This window comes from Seriola dumerili, unplaced genomic scaffold (genome assembly GCF_002260705.1).
Source record: "Seriola dumerili isolate Sdu_G_001 unplaced genomic scaffold, Sdu_1.0 BDQW01000068.1, whole genome shotgun sequence".
NCBI classification, from domain to species: domain Eukaryota; kingdom Metazoa; phylum Chordata; class Actinopteri; order Carangiformes; family Carangidae; genus Seriola; species Seriola dumerili.
In genome coordinates this window covers 5,314,503-5,337,637 of record NW_019174323.1, presented here as the reverse complement: position 1 = coordinate 5,337,637, position 23,135 = coordinate 5,314,503, and the positions used below count along the sequence as shown (strand labels likewise).

General features: G+C 41.0%; 1 protein-coding gene across 2 annotated transcripts; it reads right to left on the bottom strand.

Moving 5' to 3' along the window:
- Positions 1 to 16,992: 16,992 nt before the first annotated feature.
- On the bottom strand, positions 16,993 to 23,132 carry LOC111220422 (rap1 GTPase-GDP dissociation stimulator 1-like). Of its 2 annotated transcripts, XM_022743501.1 has the most exons (5): positions 21,881 to 23,132; positions 19,777 to 19,884; positions 18,908 to 19,030; positions 18,646 to 18,771; positions 16,993 to 18,028 (listed from the first exon to the last, which is right to left on the bottom strand). In XM_022743501.1, exons 1-5 carry the CDS (start codon positions 21,972 to 21,974, stop codon positions 17,556 to 17,558), a joined length of 924 nt encoding a protein of 307 aa, XP_022599222.1. In that variant the 5' UTR covers positions 21,975 to 23,132; the 3' UTR covers positions 16,993 to 17,555. The 2 variants fall into 2 exon arrangements, with proteins under 2 accessions (XP_022599222.1, XP_022599223.1); XM_022743502.1 differs by lacking the exon at positions 18,646 to 18,771.
- Positions 23,133 to 23,135: the final 3 nt, after the last annotated feature.

The following is a 23,135-nucleotide window of genomic DNA, read 5'->3' as shown; positions in this document are numbered from 1 at the left end:
GGTGTTCATGTTTTAACTGTTTGAACTATGAATCAGCTATGGGAGCATTAATTGACAGGTACCTGCATGTGTTTGCTGTTACTAAGTGTTTCTATGTGGCGTTGTGTGAATGACTCATTGCTACCTGATGAGAAAGTCTGTCAGTCACACTCCAACAGTGACGGCCTGATAATCACCTCCCAATTAGCCAGTCTGGGCCGGACATGCCAACAAATACACACACACACACACACACACACGCACACACACACACACACACACACACACACACACACACACACACATAACCATTTTATGGACTCACTTTTTAGAAAGATTATTCCCAACTCTGGGGTCACCCACCTGTTCAACCTTTGACCCCTATGACTCTCCTTAATTTGCACTCCAGGGGTCAAGCAACCATACCCTGCAGCGGAGGAGGATACAGTGAAGGCAGAATTCGCCTGCAGGTATAACACTAATGGGTTTGCAAAACACCCACTGCAGTCTGCCTTTTCACTGAGATAAATCAATAGGAATATTGCGTTAATCCACCTACCTGTTTCAGAGAGGGAGCAGGAGGGATAAAGGCAGTAACTGATAGATATAAGAAGGGATTTAATGCAAAAATAACATACAACTTGGATCATTTTATGAGTCAAAAATAGATTTCAGTTGAGAGTGTCTTTTTCATTTTAACCAGAGAGTCAGGCTCATCTGTTTTGCAGCGAGACAAGGCGAGGCTTCACGAGAGAGCCCTGGATAACTCACTGCTTACAGAAAAGGTGGATGGAAATGAGAATCGAGGTGTGAAGATGAACGGCAGAGGGTGGGATAACGGTAGCAAAGGAGAGTAATAACTGGATGGATGCAGAGGAGGATGACTGAGAAAAGAAAAGGCTTATTAAATTGAGGTGGAGAGCTGAGGTGAGCTGTGTTTGTGCCAGTCTGTGCCAGAGTTGCTCCGACCAGTCCCTCTGTTTTGGCTGGCAGATGGGTCCTGTCGTGGCGCCGCCTGAAGGATGGCGTGCCATGCCGACGCCCTCACTAGGAGCACACACACACACACACACACACACACTGCTCTTTTGCAATTTCACTTCTTTTCTTGCCAGCATGGCCGCAGCACTGACAGATTGAGAGCAAACAGGTAGGCAGGCAATCAGCTCAGACACCTGAGAGCGCCCTAAGGACCCCGGCTCTCACTGGCAGGCGGAAGGGACTGCTGGCTACGCTGCGAAACATCAATTAGGTGCTCAAAAAAAAAAAAAAAAAAAAAAAAAAAGCTCCATTAAAATACCAATTAAAGAGCCATTACAGAATAATGAGATGAGTGGTACCTGTTAGGTCTGAACCAACCTGTGCAAACAGAGAGAAATGTAGTTTTATTGGACGGCCACATGGTCAGGTGTCTCACTCAGCCATGAAGGTTGTGCTGACAGTGCACGCTGACATGACAGAGGGTAATGCTTTGTTATATAGTTGAACCATAACATCATAATTGTTCAGTATTATATTCTGTCAGTGTATGGCAGGTGAAGATGACAAACCCAGGAGCGAAATTTTCAGAGATAATCGTTTAAAGACAGCTTTCCAAACGAGCCGTTCGGACAGTATGAAGAGGGACTGTTTCCTGCAGGGCAGTGATGAAGTGAGCTGCCGCTGAAAATTCCCCTTTCAGTCGTTAAAACACGGTGGACTTCACAAGGGCACGGCAAAGAATGGTTCATAGGCTGAAAGTGTCGTCTAATCACTTCACTATGTGATTACTTTCTATTTCTATCCACCGACGTGGCCTCTATAGACACGTTTTTGAATCTGTGTGTGCATGTGCATGTGTGTGAGTGTGTGTCTGTATGACAGTGAGAGAACCAAAGACAGACAGAGACAAGTGTCCTTCTGCTTGATATCTCAGCCTCCATCAGGACCAATCAATACAATCCCTCAGAATTACTGTCACAACAGGATGAATTACCCTGCCATGCACAGAATACACACACACACACACACACACACACACAGTCAAACTTTGTGTGCTACCCATTTCTCTTATGCATACACATTGACATTTATTATGTTTATTAAAGCAAACACAATGCATGTATTCTGTAGTGCTGTATGTTCATTCGATTGATACTAAAAAGTGATTTTATGACACAACAGAGAGATTAAGCTCATTAAAGGATGGGTCTGCTTTGATACAACCTGGGTCTAATCTTTGTAGTTCGTCCATCATCCCGATCAGCAATAATAAAAACTCTGTACTCACCTAATTACAGTGAAAACACAGTATTTAATCACTTATATAAACACCACTTGCTGTGGTTGAGTGCTGCACAGTATTACCAGTTTTGCCTCCCAGTAAAATGTTTTAGATAATCTGTTAATACCTAATTCATTGACATAATGTCACTGTGTTACCAGATCTTACCAGTTACTCTGGTTAGTACAGTGTTGTCATAACACTGATAGAAAATGATCAGAAAATTAAGAATATAAGCTGATTTGTCCTTGAAAGAGACAGGATAATCGAATGAAAAAGACTTTCCTCCCGTAGAAAACGACCCCTTATATAGTCTGTGCTTTTACTGTTAGGCAGCCAACAGTGGCCGCAGTAATTATGACAGGAACAAAGTAATAAGTCCATGTTGGGTGGATGGATGGATGGATGGATGGATACACAACACACAGAACTTTGACAGAGGAGATTGCTGTTTGTTTCCAGTTTGTTGTTGTGTAGTGAATGATGCTGCAGAAAATATTCATATTTTATTTTGTTGAGACACAGACAGCCTTTCTCTCTCTCTCTCTCTCTCTCTCTCTCTCTCTCTCTCTCTCTCTTTCCTCTTCCCTTTTCTCTCTCTCTCCATTTGAGAGAGGATCTGTCCTCGTTACATGGTGGCAGATTGACTTTGGCCAGAAAATAGATATCATGTATCCTTGGGGTCACATTTATCTTCATAGATACCATGTTGAGACACAGAGAGAGAGAGGGGGAGAGAAACAGAGTGACACAGAGATGGTCAATAAGTAATAAATGGAGAGGACAAGAAGATGGAGAGAGAGTGAAGGACATAAGAGGAAAGAAAGAGACAAAGAAATAGGACAGAGAAGGAAGAGAGAAAATGGAGGGAAAGTGAAAAACGGAAAGAAAAAAGAAAAAAAAAGATCTTCAGATTTTGGCTGGCTGTATCGGGCATCTGGGATGGGAGGATTAAACGGAGGATAGGTGTGAGGTGATTAAAGTATTGTGTTTGCCCCCGTGAGGACAGACAGTCATCTTCTCTTCTCTCATATTTTCTTGACCCAGGAAATGCCAGGACACACCCCCCCACCCACCCCCCCCAACCCCCACCCCCACCACCCCCTCCTCTGGTCTTAATCACATGAGACCGCATTGAAACAGCTGGCCTCAATGTCAGCACAGGGCCGCTGGTCTGGGATCTGTGAGGGGATACAGCAAGGAGACAGATGCTGAGAACTAATGGCTGTCGTTATGGACCCCACCCCCAAGTATACGTGTATTTGTGTGTTTTTGTGTTTGTTCACAATCGCTAATACACAGAAAGACAGCAGCATAACAGGAGCATGTGCCTTCACCTGGGCATTCAAATGTATTTTTTCCCGAAAAAAAACAAAACAATATACAGTATATTCGCTATGTACTTATTTGGTCAAAACAGTAATAATGAAAAATAAGTTCAATGCAGTGAGAGCACCCCTTATATTGATTGGTACAATATCTGCTATTAGTTTTGACAGTGTGAACATCAGGGGTACCACCAGCCACACCAAATCTAATTTATTATGGCAAACAAACACTGAACCCAGTGCCAACGATTCAGCAGGTGCTGAAATAAAACACTCGAAAAGTAACATCTGTTTGCAAGTAGTGGTAATATTAGCAAGTTTGACTAACTATACGGCCAAAAATGTAAGTGTCTGTAACATATGGATCACATTTACATTAAGCTGTAGGAGATGTTCTAAAAGTTTCTTTCAATATTTAGATTTTTTTTTTTTTCACCACAACACTGAAACTTGGCTCAGTGCAGCTGCCCGACGGAGGAGGTGGACTCAACAGTCAGGGGCTTAAGTTTTCAGAGCCATCTGTCAAGTCTACAGGTGAGACTCGAAACAGGTTTTGTCAATAATGGTGCGAGTACGGCTTAATTAGGCGCAATCAAAAGAACATGTGTGTGAAGCAATTCAATTTTCTTCACATTAGACAGACACCAGTCAGAATATGTTGACAGATGAAGCCAAATCACTGAGGTGTAAGCTGCGGTGCAGGAGCTCATCTCATTGTGATATAAGAAAGCACGAGGATGGAATGGACTTATGGGTATTGAACTGCTTTTATGGTTTTTTTCTTTTCTCTTTCTTTTTTTTTCATTTCATTTGTTTCATACGCGGTGCGTGGCTTAATGAGATGGTTACCTTATATTCGCAAGCATAAACAGTGATATTTGCCATGATAAGCTACTACGTCGGGTATAATGAATTTGTACCTTTCCAGTTTCATTTGAGCTTCACCGTAGCACATCCTTCTCACCAGCCTGGAAATACACGCTCTCAACAAAGTACACACAAGCACTCACACTCACACACACACACACACACACACACACACACACACACACACACACACACACACACACACACACACACACAAACATTGTCATCTTTGGATACACAGACAGAGCAAGGTCACTGGGCATCTGTGTGAGCAGCGGTGTTGAATGTTTGGACTGGAAACTGCACTTGATGCCACTTCAAACAACGCACCAAAGCAAATAACTGTCATGTGTATTTGGTGGGTTTGTAGTTATTTTTATTCACTCAGGCACTTGTTGTCAGAAGAGATGCTTTTATTGGTTGCAGACAAATGGGGTGCAGTGACCAACAGTGTATTGTCTTTGTTTACTTGAAGATACTTGAAAACTGTGTTGGATGAAAGACACAGAGAGGAGAGACGTGATTTAAGGGGAGTGAGGGGAGGAGAGGCACTTTGGTCAAAATGATGAGAGAACGAATGGAGATAAAGTAAACAGGATAAGGAGTCTAGTCAGCAAAATGTATTCAGAATCATTCCCCTCTTCCACTGCACGGTAGCTGCTCAACTTGACTCTACTCGCCTTTTTTGGTTTTCCATCAGGCAAAGGTTGTGGATACTACTGAATACTATTTTTTGGTACCAGTTGAGGGGATATCGAAAAGGTGATGTGAAAACACAGCAGAGTACTGATTGGTCAGAGAGAATCATCGCGACTGAGTCATTGACAGGTCTTGTATTATAAAGACAACAATGGCTGAAACTTTTGTCATGCCACAATCACCACCACCTGCTCCCTGAACGAAACCACATTCAGTGGCAGAGACAACTTAAATAGCTTCTTAAAACATCTAAGCGACTGTACATCGCTAACACTAGCCCGTTGTGCATTCAACATCACAATAAATAATAATAAAGGTATAGAAGCGCTGTTTGATACATTACTCGATACAACTCTGTTCAGCCATACATACATACATGGGGATAAAACACATCAAGCAGTGCATTAAGATTGCACTACGTTGTCATTAGCATTTTGTGTGCATTGCTTCCCTTTTATGATTTCATTTCATCTCCACCTGCCAATTGTGTAGACAGAAGCATCACATCATGCAGTCTATACTGTGCACATATATAAAGCAGGGGTGGGGTGGACTGGAGGAATGATGGGAGACGAGGGAGGGAAGAAATGAGGAAAAGGGCAAAATGGAAAACGAGGGTAAACACAGCCATATGGTAAGTAGATAGAAACACACAAACTAGCATGAACACACACACACACACACACACACACACATGAACAAGCCTATCCCATCCCTTTAGCTGACCATCAATCATCACTGACACATTATTAACCATGATAGCTCTGGTGGGTATATCTATATTGAGAACGTGTCTGTGTTTATTTACACGCACAAACACATTTGCACATGCTAATACGCCCACACATGCACACCTCCCTCTCACTGTTGTGTTTTTCAAGTGTCGTGCAGCTATCTGTCATGCTTTGAGGGAAAATACATTTTTAACTTCACATCTCCATCTGACTGCTGCAGACTAAATGGAAGTCGCCTCCAAGGGACACACTGCTGGCATAACCCAAGATGTTATTTGGCAAACTCCACCTATAGCCTATAATCCTGAGGCACAAATGTGTGTTTTATAACCTACAGACTAAACGTTGCAGGAAAACCAGTTTAATACAAATGTACATTTCAGGAAAGCACAGCTGGTCTTGCTTTATCATAAATAGAAATAAGATGTTTCATCTGCTCTATATTTGGAGATTGTCTTCATTGTCATTTCGTTACCTGTGAAAGCAGGCATAATAACATTTTCACCCATGATCAAATTGCAGAAATATTCAAAGCTGTTTGCATAAGTTTAATCATTTTTATTTCATGCACCTTGTTGATTATAATCGAGTAAACACAGTGTTGGCTTATCAGGCATCTCTGTCAACCCATTATAAGGCAAGTGCCCTGAAATTTACAGTAATTGACCTAACCAACCTAATTCTTTGCTTTAATTGCAGTGAATGCTGTTTTGTCACACAACCACCACAAGAGTCAATGTCTCAATTTACATTTGACATTTCATGTGATTCATATCTTAATATAGTCCAAATAAAATGTATACATTTATATTAATGCAGAGATAAGGAATATATATATATATATATATATATCATAAATACAAATAAGATGAATTATTATAGGTCTTTATACACTGTTTTACAAAAAGGTAACCCTGTGGAGTTTTTGACTACTAGTAGTAATATGGAGCAGTGTCTTTACAAATGGATCACAATACACGAACACAGGCACAGAAGAAGACTGCAAGCAAGGAAATGGAAATAGTGTATGATTTAAAATATTTAAAAGTCAGCTTGGTAACTGTTTTTGAGGAAGGAAATGAAGGATACACACAATTTGTTTTGGAGAGGATGTAAAAATGAAAAACACGAGAATGTAACTTTTGTTTGTTTACAGGAAAACTCTACAGTGCACCTTTAAGAGAAGGATCACTTCCTACCTGTACAACTTAAAGGCAAACCGTTGGGTATTCCAAACTATTATCACAAAGCACGACCTTTCCTGTCACTTTTGTACCAACCTTTCATTTCAAATTCTGTCAGAAAAAGTCAGTGCTGAAGGGAAATTTCATTTTTCACAAAGCAGCAGGCAATTCTTGCCTGTGTGTCTGCGTATTACCCCCCTGTGTCAGTCAGACTCTTCACTTTTTAGGTTTTTTTTTTTTTTTTTTCATTCACTTTGTCTTGGTTGTATTTATGAATTTATGTCCTGTGTGGGAAGTGAATTTTTATCTTTTAGATCAGGCAAAGAAAATTTGCTCTAACAATATTTTGTTGGCATCAACTTTTCACATTTGGCTGGTAGGGTGTATTTTATATTAAAACATTGTTTACTTCAAATGTCATGCTGAGGATAGGAATCTAGTTATTGCAGCTAAAAGGGCAGAGCTTGTTACACCTTATTAAAGCAGGGATTTACTTCAAGGTCAAACCTCATCCTGACAATTAAAATTCACTTTACAACCACTGATAGCAATGCTAATGACCACATAGGAAAGGGAGGCTCCTTAATCAGTAGGAATATTCTTCTCATGCCTCCCCTGTTTCAGGAGACAAGGGGCCTCTCTTCATTTGCAGTGTGACGGCTGTGTCGCAGGGGGTGTCCCTTCCGGCTGGAGATGACGGCTGCAGAGAGGCAGTGGAGTGACTGACGACTCCGAGATAGTCCGTCTGTCAGACAGAGTGATGGCTGGGAGACACTCGCTGACAGATCAGGCGAGACGAGAAGAAATAAAAGGAGAGGAGGAGGTGGAGGACGAGGAGGAGGGAAGCCTGGCAGCTTTGTCTTTCAATCTGGGGGAGATATGGGAGGTTGGGACAGCAGGAAAAAATTATTCGGAAGTGCTGAAGTGGTGGCTGTGTTGCTTGTGGATGATCAGACACCTATACTTGTTGATGGTGTTTTCAAAGGGGGATCAAAGACTGAAAATGTGCTCCATTAAGCTCCATTAAGCTTGTATCCATCCGGTGTGGTTCAATGATATCAAAGATCGTCTCCAGCCGGTGTGAAAGCTTTCACCCTGGGCAGACATAATGAACAGCCTAATCAGACAAGTCTGTATCTTAATTAGGCTTGGGAGGGTTGCTGAAGAGCAGCACTCTGCCTGGCCTCAATCAGTCACATTTTTACTGGGAGGGAAAAGATGTATTGATAATACCTTTTGATTATAGGCTTGAACACAGATGGGTTCTTCCAGAATACTGTTATATTTTTTGCCACTTATGTATCATTTGCTGCCATGGCTTTTACAAGGAAAATATTCATAAGTAGCATTATCAGCTATGCTAGCGACATATAGCTGAGGATGAACCCTTATTACCTCCCATATGCATATGGTTGACATTTGTGCTTTTGAGTAAAATATCTTAACAGCTATTGAATGGAGTGCCATAAAATTAGTTACAATTCCCCTCACGAGGAATTGTAGTAACTCCAGTATTTACTTCATTTAGCATCTAGCATGTCATAACTTTGGTCATGACCAAACTAATGACATTCTCATCAGTTGTACTTTGTGTTTAGCGCTAATTAGCAAATGTTAGCCTGTTTAAACACTAGCCTAAGACGGTGGTAAAGCAAGCTTACTTTAGCATTTAGGCAAGAGCTCGGCTGTGACTATGTACAGCCTTAAAGCTAGCCTGCTAGCATGCTTGTTTTAATGGCATTTGATTCTCTTATATGTTAATGTAAAACTACTCTGATGTGGAGCAGGCTGAAAAGTAGTATGTCCCTATGTGCAAATGCCTCACGTCAGAACTGTGTATAACTGCATAATCTTTTTTTCTCCATTTATGTTCTGTGCCTCTATTTCCCTTTCATCTGAAGCTTGATGTCCAGTTTAGTCCAGACTAGAACCTAGTTGAACCTTGACCTGCGGTAAAGTTAAATAAACTTGCAAATTCTTGAATGTTCTTCTCCAGGGGTCACACATGAGTTTTCCTCCTCCAGGCCTAAGATATCCAGGACATGGAGCGGCACTGAAACACATATTAGTACAAACCTTTCCATCTGACTGCTTCTCTCACTCTCCTCGTCTGCCTTTCACACATTCTCTGACAAGTGAATGTGTGAAGGGCAAACTAATTGGCCCTCTTCAGAACCAAGCTTTTACAACGTTTATCTTTACTGTTTGGGCTCAAGGCTGTCCAATCATGAGTTTGAGTAGCATTTGTATTCGGCATCTATTTACGTGACAGAACCTTCAGTTTAAATAAAACCTGGAGAGTTTGTTTTGTGCGAGTCTCTGGCTTGAGCTCTAAATGTTAGAGCGTCGATTTCTCCAAGAGACGCGCCTCAGCTCAGGTGTGTGCATCTTGCCATCAGCAGTTTGTTCTGTCTGATGTAGTACGTGCACGTGTTTGCTGTACCATGAACTGTTTGTGTGTGCACACGTCTATACAAGGTATATTTTAATGGCACTTTTGATCAAAGTCTGCACTCGACTCCCAAACAGAGCGAGTTGTCCAAGGTACCGCCTGTCAGAGGAGCTGAAGTCATTTCGAAACAAAGTGATAGCCATACTTACTAGCACTGTCATCATTATTCAGCAGGATGACAGCCACTCATACTGTACTGTACACCTGCAGGCTGAGAGAAACAGGGAGCTGAGACTTTTACAGAAACAGGCACAGAAAGCAGAAAAAATGAAATGAAACACACACAGGGGGAGGCTTGAAAGAAAGTTCGAGGACCATTTTGATGTTTTTGTCAAAGTCAGCTCTCTATTTTCATTTCTGTCGAGCTGCTGCCGCTGTTATCTTTTCTTCTTTTCTATTTGCTTTGTGTGTGACTCATCTTACATTCTGCCTCTATCTTTGTCTTTCAGTTTTTAACTGTCTCTTTTCTTCTTGCTCGCTCACCAACCTCCCCCACCATCTTTACCACACACACACACATAGACAGACGATCTTTCCTGTCATGTTATCATTGATTAAAGGAACGTCCCAGAGGTCTCAACCATAATCAGCTCTTAAAACAGTTCATTAAGTCTGCAGCTCCGAGCGCTCAGAAGTCGCTGCACACCTCCACAGGTTTGGACTAACAGATGCAAATAAATGCATCTTCACACACGGACACACACACTGTCTCATTCACACGGGCCTGAGATCAGAATTGGATCTCATTTCTCAACTATTTTCACACTATATTCCTGGAAAAAGAACAAACATCCAAACTTTTTCACTGCTCCAGGATTCTGTTTCTTGCTTGAGAGTGTGTACTTATTTTGGCCAATAGTCATTCATAAGATTTGCACTCTAAAGGTCTGAAGTGCGTGATCAAATATGAAGGATTTTGATTGGTCCCGCAACCGTCTGCACGTCACTCTCCCCTCCCCTAATTGGCTTCCTGGTGTTTCCTCCCACGGTGATAATCTCCAATCAACCATCTGCCGTGTCATCTCTGTGTGCCGTCGCTCTGCCCTTCCCTCCGTCCCTTCGCCATGTTCGCACTTTTTCCCCCGCTGATTCTGTCAAGATGCAATATTCCCCTCAAAACAGCCATCAAACAAAACGCTGTGCATGAAAACAAAAGCCCACAATTAGCCGCGCGCTGTCCTTTCTGGCACCATCTATGAGCCACAACATCTATGAGGTCATGTGGGCGGCTGTGTGTGCATGTGTGTGGAAAGGCCCTCCTGTGATGGACGTAATAGGCCAGGACAGATGGCCCTCCCACCAACCAACCACTACACATACTCACATTTACATGCACACACACACACACACACACGCCTGAAGCACAGCCTCAGCGTTTGGTCGTGGTTGTTGTTGCCTGTTCCAGTACCAGCCTTATTCTGTCGCTCAGAGCAGCAGGAGAGAGCTACATCTGTGCTGCATGTGCTTGTGATGTCGGTACAGAAATAGAAGCGAAGGAGCCGGCGTTTGAACCGACCATTCAGCTCTCTGACATCCCTGGGTAAAAATAAGCTGTCTGGGACGCAGTGGGCTCTTTGGTGTTTGGTGTTGAGTTTAACATCTGCTTGTCATAACCTAGTACAGCTTGATACCGTGACGGGGCAACCACAAGTGTGTTGGCGCTCAGCTGAGACTGGATGAAATTTCAATTTGCTTTTTTAACTGTTGTCATTACAAGAGGTCAAGTTCAATTTAGGCTGCTTCCAATGTGTTACTGGATTAGTAATACACAATTTGGGATATTTCCAGCGCGGGTACAGCAGTAAAAATACGAAAACATGAATGGAAAACATCGACTTTAAACCGCTCAGAATCAAATAGCAATCTTTATTCCGTTGCTTCTTATATGAAACATCATTTTGTTGTTTGTCATGCAAAAAATTTAAAAAAATTGGAAAATCGTTTTCCATACGCGGTGTGATGCAAGCCTCACATGTGAGTTAAAGTCTCATTGGATGGATTACACCACCTCTGATCCTTGTGTGCTTTTGAGAGCTACGTCCAACTTTATGGCGACCAAAACAAGACAGTCTAAAAACACGGCAGGTGAATGTCACCACAGGTTCGTTAGGGCAGGAGTCAAGAGCAACAACAAGATGATACTGTGACTCTTCATTTAGCTTTAGAGCCAGTGGGACAGTCACAGACTCCATCCTTGAATGAAACATAATATTAAAAAAGTTGAAGTTTTTCAGGGGAGCCCTGGTGGCTCATGTTGTAAGACGTGGCCCGTAAAAACTTTGCAGTGGCCTGAGCTCGAGTCCGATCTGTGGTGCTTTGCTGCATGTCATCCTTTCGCTCTTTCTCTCTTCCTGACTTTCCTGTCTCTCTCTCTCACTGTGGCTGTCACAATAAAGGCAAAAATTTACTTAAAAAAATGTGTTTAAGCTTTTCAAAGTGTTCCATCACTTGAGGACAGTGTTGTTGTTACTCAGGAAATACAGAATTCACCAGCGGCGGTGGTCATGTGTTTGAATGTAAAGAAACAGAGCAACATAGTTTTTATGTCATGAAATAGCACTGTGCCAATCCATTAAATAGTCACAAATACCAGTTTCGCCAATGACAGTTCAATAAGGAGAGAAATTTGAAGCATATAACAATCTTTATTGAGGTTAGCGAGAGAGAATGACTCTGGCTATTATGCTCCATCGATGTGTAGCAATTTCATTAAGCGCAGGCCCATATGAAGATAGGTGATAAGACAGGATCCCTTGGAGTCTAGACGCCGGTGGCGGTGGAGTGAAGCCAGCGGGTGGTTGATGGAGACTTTCAGTTTCCCAAGACATCATGAAGGTAATGGTATCGGTGGGTTGTGTAACTGTAGCTCTGAATGATATAATTGCAATGATATTTAAAGAACACCGCCCAGGGACCGACTCAGCTCAAGGAACATGTGCAGGAAGATCATCGGGCCACAAATGCTGACTATGTAATTGTGAATGTAGGAAGTCTGGCAGCGTGGGAAAGCAGAAGTGACAGAGGAAACGGCAGAAACCGACTCGTGGAGGCGTTAAGGCAGAACAAGAAAGAACTTCCTCCAAAGCTTTATCTAAATGAGCACAATGCAATGCAGCTGAAAGAATATGATTTTCCTGTCACTGTTGTTTGCTCCACTCACACAGAAACCACAGCTGATTGCAATAAGTTTCCACAATTCATATAATTCATGATTCATGATTCTTTGTTGAATGTCCAAAAGTAGTATCAGTGGGAACTCAATAAGCGGAGTACGGTTTAGGGGAAGTTGGATTAAATTCTTCACAAAGTAACAAAGATTTAATTTGAAAGACCTGAATATAAGGAAAACTTTCTTAAAGTAGTTCCTTTCCATCATACGGTTTTGCTTACAATCTCTTGCTGATTAAAGAGAGAAATGTTCTCAAGCCATCATGTATAATATAACATCTATCATATGAAGATGTCAGGATAACATATTTCCTGCATTTATGTTGTTATATTTTACAATGAAGTCAGTGAAACAAGAAGAAAAACATTTGCTCACTTTTTATTTTTGATATTTAATGTTTTTCTTTAATCAATTCATCAGTTTTATATAAATGTGTGGCCATTGATCAGATAAGGCCCCTGTCGCTGCTGTTTATACAGTCTAACCATATGAAATGAGCAGTGTTTATCTCAACATATATACTTGTATCAGTAAGACTGTGTATTTAGCTCGAAGTTCCTTGACTAATGGACCCATGAGACTGATGTCACACGTTTGAACTCTTCTCACAAGCGCTCTCTCCTCTAAGCTCGATGCCACCACTGTCCCCAGCAAGAATGGTGCACAAGACAGTTGAGTAGATCTGTCTAAAAACTCACTTGCACTTGACAGAAGAATCGATTGGTTAATGCTAATCCAGGATGTCTACTGATGACAGTTGTCATCGACCTGTCACAGAGGTCCATAAGTGAGAATTTGGTCGGCTGCAAAGGGCAGCAGGTTGTCAGAGAGGCAAAGAATCAGGGGCCTGTTATCTTATCTGCTTCACAATCAAAGCAGTTATATTTAAAGACAAGAACCAAACCCTGAGGAAGGATGTATCTGGAGAAATAAAACCACTCCTTCATGCTCTGTTCGTGTGGAAAGCTTGTGGTTTGTGGGTTTGTGTCCATCCACTGTGCAGTGTGTGGCTGAAGATGTTGTGTTTGTCTGCCTGTGTGTGTCCTTACGGCAATATCGCTATATCTGCCTTTATATTTTGTGGTTTGTTTGTGTGCCCATGTCAAATGAGAAAGTGTGTGTTGTACGTCAACAAGGTGCATGATTGTTGTCTATTGCTGAAGGATGCTACGGGCTAAGAATAACTGAGGCCACAATAAAGAAATGACGAAAGCAGTAATTAGAATCTCAGCAGCATGAAATCCTAATGCAATTACATGGAGTTGTTTCTGCAGAAAACAACAAGAGGATTAAAGTTTAAATGACTCATTTGCAAAGACAAGCAATAAAACAGTCTTCAGCCATGTTATCTGGGTTTGAGGGCATATAATGCAAAGTTCATCATGCATTATTAATAAGTCTTATATTAAAAGCAATATATGCACTCTCCCTATTACAGCGTGGAGCGGGAGCTACTGATTAAACACTTCACGTGTCTGGTGGATCACGTGTTTATGCAAAAGATTAAGACAACAACGACAAAAAACAACAATATATTAACTTGATTGTGGTGTTGCAATAAGTTAGAGTTGGTTTATCCTGTGTGCATTTGAACTCCAATGTGTTCAATATGAAATAAATTAAAGACATTATGAAATATAGGCTATTATTATGCAAAAAAAAGAACCAATAAACTGGGAAGTAAGTTGAGAAATCATTAAAAGTCAATTTCATTATTGTGAGGAGTTTATAATTTTTATTACCCTCTCCTTTCACTGAGCTACCAACCTAGCTGGCCATAGTTATCTGGGATGTTAGCAGTGTTAGACAGGGTTAGCAGCTAGCTCCTGTCGGGTAGAGCAAGAAGCTCTTTCTGATACACCTTCTGAGCAATGCTATGTCTTCAGGGCAGATTGAAGGCTACAGTGAGTCGCTATCGGGGCTAGCTGGTTAGCATGCTAACTTCAGTAGAAGAAAAGACGTGATAGAGACGAGTTAACATTGGAATTGCTTCCACCGCTAGAGACAGTTCATGGTGGGTAAAAGAATGAAGTTTGATGCTTGAATGCTGAAGTTTCTTTTAGACTGGTCGCTGGCTATGTAGCGATAGCAAAACTTACCAATAGCTCCTTTAAAGACTCTTCTAACCATCATTTGTTGCACAATAAAGACTTTTTTTTTGCCCATTTCTCAAGTTGTGAATGTATTTCCTAATCTAACTGGAAATGACATATGCTCATGGTCTTTTTGTAAAACATGAGCAAAAATACTAATCCACAATATGAAAATAATAGAAAGTAACTTCAATCTATAAAATGTCAAACTTTGGTTCATGTTCTACAAATTGAGCAAGGAAATATGTCATTTCTAGATACCATCTTTGTTTTGATTTGAAGAAAGAGGTGCAAATTGGGGTTAACAGGTTAAATTTTTTTCTCGTAACAGACAGAATATTTTTTCAACAATACCTTCAGAACAGCAGCAAGTTGGTAAATGACCCTGTGGGTTTTTCTAATACCGCTGGGTATACAGTATATTTTTAGAAATATATATTTTTCAGAAGCTTAGAGCTGTGGTGTAATACTAACACAAGAGGCACAAACTGTAGCTAACGCCATATACTGTATAATTTTGCAACAGTGTTAGGCATAGTATTGTGTTATAAAGAAATAATGAAAAATAAGCCAAACATCTTTTAATATTCACTGTAATGCTTTGTCTTTTCAGATGTGTTGGTATAATTAAATCATTCACATTGCTACCTGTAAAAGCATGTTGACAGGACTCACTGTGCTATAGTGACAGCAGGTGAGATCTCATCTACAATGCTGTTTTCCTATGTAAATATGTGTTTGTTTCAGCTTAACAAGGCCACAGTGAACCAGATTTCCACCAGAGGCCAATCAAGACAGTAGGTGTGCGCACCTCTTGTCTACCTGTAAATAATTCCAAAGCTTCATCTCTATCGCATCAAATATTTAAGTGACTCCCAGAGTAATAAAGTTGGGATTGATTAGAGGACGTGCCCCTGCGTTTGGACGCCTGGAGCGGGATGGAACCAATAAGAGAGGTAATTAGAGGAAGAGAAATGGGAGAAAGATTGAAAGAGGGATACACTTGTGTCTATCTTTGTGTTGGCTTTCGTATTTAACAGCTTTACAGTCAAAAGGCAAGCGATCAATTTAACTTAGACACTACCACAAAATGCTTTCATATCAGCAGGGGAAAGTAAACCAATTAAATCTATGTAAATATCTGAGAATATCCAGTGAGACGTGCAGTCAGGCAGCGTGTCGTTATTAAATTCAGTCCGTGTGTGTGGGCACGTGTTCAAAGTCACAAATTGGTTTTTCATTTCTTTAAAGTTTACACTGTGCAAAGACTACAGAGGTTTCTACAAAGCACATGCATGCCATCTAGTGGTCACCTCTGGTACTCACTGACCCCTCCAAGTCTGAAACAGTATGTGAGAGAAGAATAGATGGAGATTAATTAAGGACATATTTGCATGTTTGTCAGCTGACAAGAAGACACATCATGGCTGTTACTCATGAAAACTTTTCACCTTCACGTTGTGGGACTCAAACTACAATGCCATCCTGAGAGGTGATGCAAGTCACATTTTGTCACTGTGAGACTATAAGCCAATTAGCCTGTGTCTTACCTGGGTAGCCTTCTGCCTGTGTTCTCGCAGCCTCCATAGTCATTTTCCCTGCAGTTGAAAAACCCATTTGAATCAAACGACTGAGCCAAGTGCAGCGAACAAGAAGCCAAGCTTTCAGCAGATCAGGGGTGTCCCGGAGGCATAGTTTGTGGGCTCTCAGCTTGTCGTCATTTGGGGCTAATGTCAGCACAGCGCCTGTGGGATTTTGAAGCAGTTGTTTGGGTTAAGAGTAGGTGAACCATGGTGTTTGAAATCCTGATTGTATGATAGTGAAAGGGTACGGGTACGTACCTTTACAAAGCCCCCCCCCCCCAAGCTTGCCGGGTTCCAGGGATTTTTTAAAACTTATGTACACAGTCTGACAATTAAGGCTCTTGAATTGCACAAGAAATAGTAATATGTGTTATGTATCTATTGCTTGTGTATGTTTTTGCTCAGTATTTTTAAAAAAGAAAAGAAATTTGTAACCTCAAACTGTTATGTGAAGGAATTAGCTGAACAAAAACAATGTTACTTCATAAAATGTATGTAATTAACAACAATAACAAAGCTCTCTTTAACTAACGAAATCCTATAAATAAGTATACAAATTATGTAGAAACTTACCCCTGACACCAGAGAGTAATGACCTTGTTAGCCTGCTGCACAGACACATACGCACATTATATGTCGAGATATTTTATTATTTAAAGTGGATGTCAAAGACAATCAAAAACATGGGGTAAAATTAAATGAGCCATAATAAAATATAATTGTAATATAGAAAAGTACATCAATATATCAATATTGCTGCCTGGAATAGAAATTCACAACGATTTCAAGCACTTGTGAACAAACTGTCAGCAAGGACGTCATCATAGCATTCATTAAGGTTTTCATGTTTAGATACAGCTTTTTTTATTTTTTTTATTTGTATCATTTTCCTGCGTGGGAAATGTGTAGCATAGTCCCATAAAAGCTGAATAAGCCAGAAGGAAATGCCACTAACTTTGTTTTACAAGAAGTGGGTAGTTGAAAAGTCAATTTTCGGAATAAAACTTACAAACTCAGCCAATGAACGCCAACAAAAAGAACAAAAATATAAGATAAAAGTCAACAGGAACAGAGATAAAGAGATCCATGTGTGCATGTTGGGTTTGTTGTGTGTAAACATTCCCTGATGTTCTTTTGCACGTCAACACTCAGAGAGTTTTGTTAGCAGTTAGGTTAGGCCACCATGTTTGCAATATTTCAGCTGTCACAGAAAAGTGTGGAATACGCGAGTCCTCAGACTCTTTGTCCGAGGAACGTTCCTCGTAGAGAACTTCATCAGCTTGTACAGATTTGAAGAATTCCACAAGCTGGAGATCGGGAACCAACGAGCAGTCCGCTTGTTCCCGTGAAGGTTCCAGAAGGAGGAGGAGCAACGCTGGAAAACCTCGATGTTGACCGCATACTGACCCGGTGCCCACTGAGACACACGCACGAGAGTCACAGAGGAAGCAAAACCACAGGTGTGAGGAGAAACGCCATGAAACACAGACTCCCCCGGCCTAACAGACGCACCCCTCTCCCAGACCATCCCTGCCTCCTCTGCCACTCCCATGCCACTGAGGTTGCACAGGGCCTGCAGGCACACCTCCTCCAGGGCCTCCTTATCAGGGAAACGAATCAGGATGGCAACAAGACGAGGCACGGCACCTCGACGTAGTAACAGTTCCTGGTGCTTTGCTGAGGGAGACACAGGAACACAGAGAGGCAGAGAAAATTATCAATTCGAATTGCATTTGAAAACATTCACACAGTTAAATTCATTGGAGTGAGTAGCATTTCTCTTCATAAACCTCCTGTAAGAGGGAGAAAACAAATGATACCAAGGCTAATATGACTTAGTAGCTTCTGTCTCACAGTCAACAGTGTTTTTTTTTTTCCTGAATCAAACTGTATTTCACATGAGCTCTGTTGTAACTTTGTGCTCTACCTGTTATTGTGTGTTTTACCAAGAAGTTGAACATGATGGAAGTTACTTCTTCATCTGTCTGCCAGTCATTTGTTCCAGGACGCTTGAGAAAGATTTACCATCTTCAGATTTTTACCTTCTTAACTCTTGTTTGCCAACGAGTAACCACGTCCCTCAGTCACTTTGTCTGTGCAGTAAAGCGTTATTTTGAATTTCTTAACAGCACCGAAAATAATTTACCTTTAGTCAATCTATTTAAAATGCAAACTGGAACTGAGTTTAAATCCTGTTGGGAACGGTCTCTTGTAATGGCACATATGCATTACAATTAATGACACAAGCGCACACAACTCGTCAGGAGGGATTTGTAAATTTTCCCTTCACTTACAGCTGTCATAAGTCATGCGTGAGATGGCCATTGCAGCGTTAAGGAGCAGTTCTTGGTCTGTACTGGTCAGCACCGACAGCAGAGCTGTAACCAAGCCTGAGTCACCAAAACCTTTACGCACCACAGCTGAAAAAAAAATATATACAGGGCAGGCAACAAGAAATAGCTCAAGCACGTGACTGATCTCGTACGCTTCATTAACTTAAGTAGAAATGACTTATAAAGAAATTATAGCGAACATATATCTGTATCAATAACTTACATTCCTTGGCGAGTTCAGCCACTAGTCTTGCAGTCAGTGTAGTGAGGGGCCCTCTGCTCCTCAGAGACAGGGCCAGGATCGGCAGGATCCCACTGATCACTACCTGCTCAGCAGCGCCTTTCTCTGGACACAAGTGGAATTACACATGTAAACACAACACTGATACAAATTCATAAGAAACATAACATATTAGAACCATTTAACGAGGCCAAAGCCAAAGAAGAATTTGGCTCGAGGGATGAAATTATATGAACTACGTGTGTATCAAGTTGAAGCAGCTGTCATTTTTGACCGATTTGTCCCTTTAATCCTTGAGCAGACTAGTACTGAGTTTTGTCTTTACGGGGTTCTCCATCTTTACTCTCTGCTTGATCTCTATGACCTGTCTTTACCTCTTCTGCCTCTCTATCCCCCTGTTGCTCTCCTGCTAGGAGACACAAATACAGCTTAACGTCTACCAGGGACTTACAACTGTCATACAATTGATCCCTTCACAGCCTCTCAACCCCCAGATCCGCATTTCCTCACAGTAGTTTTGCTACAGGTTTTATCATTCAGAATGAGGGGGGCTGTTATTGCCACTAGAGGTGGGAGGCATGCTATCTTAAGGTATATCGGTATGGAAACACATAAATATGTAAATTGCATGTGGTAGCAAATCTGTCTACATTTTATAATTCAAATCATATCAAATGACAGACTACATGACACAAAAAATAACCCTGAATCCCCTCATTATGCCACGAAGCCTATGACAGGATGTGATATATTTTTATGCATCTAGCAGGTAGTGTAGATTTCAAAGCCTGTAATAAATTCTAATTAGAAATGAGAAAAACACAGTGAAAAGATAGTATAAATGAACTCACTCCTCTCCTTAATGTTGGTCAGCACTGTGTTCAGATGTGGTTTAAGTTCATCCTCAATCAGCTCCAAACCAAGGACTCTAATGGCACCTAATGCATTGTTCAGGTTGTCTGTGGGGGGACATATTAAGGGTCATAAAATGGGGCGCAAGTAAAAGGCTATGGATGCTGTATGGGAGCATAAGAAATATGAAAGTCATTACTGTTAGGCGAGAGAGAAGGAGGGTTGCTCATAAAAAAGCACATGAAAACACACCAATGAGAAAATACTGCAAGTATAAAGCGCACAGTACAACTGGGATTCTCCATTTGAAATGCATTTTGAAGAGGAGTTAAGATCTCTGAGAATAATTTAACTAAGTGTGCAAAGATACATTGCATTCCTTCTTGCAAAAACATCCAGCTGTCACCCTCTGATCTTCCTGGTTTAGACCTTTTCCTGACTGTATGTTGGTGTTTTTGGTGCTATAGGTCTACAGACATGCCAGCAGCTGTGGCAGGTTGCACTGTGGTGCTTTGAGCTAAATGCTAACATCAGCGTGTTAATATGATCTCATGGTGAATGCTATCATGTTAGCCGGTATCGTGTTGACAGCTGTCACCATCTGGGTTTAGTGTGTTAGCATGTTAACATTCCCTAACAGCAAACACTAAGTGCATCTGAGGCTGACAGGAATAGCATTAGCTTTGCCGGTATTTGGGCAAACTGAAATTTTAACATCTAAATGAAAAGTTAAGGGATCACCAGTGTTGTTACAGTTCATACCAAGGGGGGTGTGAATGTCTGTACTAAACTTCATGGCAATGCATCCAATAGTTGTTGAGATATACACTCAAAACCACAAATGTCAACCTCATGGTGGGGCTAGAGGAAAGGTCAGGGGGTCATCAATGTCAGTTTGCTTCATTTTGTTGGTGCCACAAATGTCTGTACAAAATTTCATTACAATTAATTCAGAAGTTCTTGGGAAATATTAGCCTGCACCAAAAAGGTGGACTGAACGACCAGCACTCTAATAGATCAATATCACCATCTCTTCATATCCACAGTAGATAGTGTCATTCATAGATATTTGGCTCACTAATGATCCAAATATAACTCTTCTATATTCATTCTATTAAACTGTGTTGAAACTCCGGTGGAAATTAGACATTTTGAAAAGCGAGTTGCACCGGTGGAGAGCCTCATGGAGACGTCTCCGAGCTACTGTCCATTTCATACTGCAGCCCTGACCAGCTTCATGGTAAGTTCTCTGGTCAAGGACACTTCAACCATAAAAAATCATTGTCCTGGTCAGATTTTCTCAGCTGTGTCTGAGCAGAAATGAAACCCTCCAGTTGCCAAGCAGATTCTCTTTTGAGTGGTTCTTCAGTTAACTTATGCAGAGGCCAGTCACTGATAGTGATTAGTAATGTGGCCACTGTATTCCCAGCCTTTGCCTCAGTAAACACCAGACCATTAACAGAAGGTGCGAGCATGCAGAGACATATTAGGAGGCTTAAAGGACCACATCAGTGGTTTTCCATGTTTTAGCCCATTAACTACAAATCATGTTTACTTTACATCACATTTAATCATTTTGCAAACTGTGCTGCTGGTTTCATTGGTTTCCAGTAATTTCCACATGGTATGAAAATCAGATACCAGACTCTTGAAACTTGCTTGAAATGTGAAAAGGTAATTTGATGCGACAGCCTAATCAATCCGCACCTAAACTGCATTACCGCACAATGATCATGTAAATTGGCAAAAATAATGCAGCACTGATGTTCAAGTGCATGCTTCAAAAGTCTACTATTTGATTTTCATATTGTACAGAAATGAATATGAAACAATGGCTCACTGGAAGATTAAAGGATCTAAAACATTAATACAGCATGTATTTTATAATTCTCAACAAAAATCAGTGAAGTACATATGATGTTGTTAAATGGCCGACAGTATATAAAAATCTGGCTACACCAGAGAGATCCCATGTGTAAATGTGGAGAGTGAAACAAAGTGTGTCAGTTCTGTGAATGAAGATATTACACCCACACTATATAATATCATATCCTACATATTCTGAAGACCACCTTCTACACTGTAAAACATCCATCAACTCACCGTTTGGTGTGTACGGTTGCAGTCGACTGGATCTGCGTTTATCCCTGTGAGAACGGGTGTAGCTGTATGTGAGTGGCACATTAGGGTGTCCCATCCTGCTCCGTTCTGTGGTCTTTGGACAGCTGGTGGTGAAACTTTCTCAGGTTGACATCTTCATGCAAAACACACAGCACTTTTTTTATAGCCACTTTTCCAGATTTCTTTCTTTTGAGTGACTCGCTTGAGAAAACCTACTTCAGCCTACTCTGCGTCTCACTTTACTCACACTGATCCAACCCCTACCCATCTTACACTCTGGTCTTGTTTCAAAATAAAACTGTTTGTTTTCTGAACGCGTCCGTCTTCCCTGTACTCCAGCTGGCTGGGTTAATACGGAGAAAATCCTCACTAAAGCTGTTCTCTCTCCCCCCTCCCTGTATGTGTGTACAGTTAGGGTATTAGCACTTGGCTGACTCTGCTGAGTATATTCCTACGGCCCTAAAAATCTCCCACAATGCCCTTCGGCTTCCAGAAAATCCAAGCCCAAACAGCAACACAGACAGGTAGGCATATGGCATCTGTTTCTGTACACAAGTATATTATTAGATGGCATTTTTCCGAGAATGGAAAATGTCAAACAGGGTTGGATTGCAATTTAGGTCTCTCATCAGCCGTATAATTTTATCCTTACCCTGACTTCCATCTCTTAAAACATCTCAGGATCTGGATTTGTTATTTGTCTTTATCATAAGACAATGACACACTGAAAGTGGTTATGAAAATTAAATCTTTATATTTTACTCAACTCTTGAGGTTCCAGTAAAAACAGACATTACTTCATATTTCATGACTCTAGTACAATACAACAGAACAGGAAGTCTAGACAATAAATACAAACAGAGGAACAGGAGACATTGTACCACCAGTGAAAAAAATATAATCCAGACCTCTGATATCATCTGTTCCTGTACATGTGCCTGGACAGGTTTACTCAGTGTTTACATTTTACGTACAGATGTTTGTCTGTTCACTAAAAACCTAGGATGAAAAAATATTCTAGATAAGATTCAGTTTAGACATCTAGATACATATAAAAACTGCTACTAAAGAAACAGGGGATTCATGTAAAAGAAATAATTCAACAGTTTGAGAAATGTGCCTAAATACCTTCTTGCCAACAGTTCTTCATATTTGTACAGTGATATCGCAGCGCCTGGTTAGCTTAGCTTAGCATAAAGACTGGAAACAGGGGGAAACAACTAGCCTTGCTCTGTCT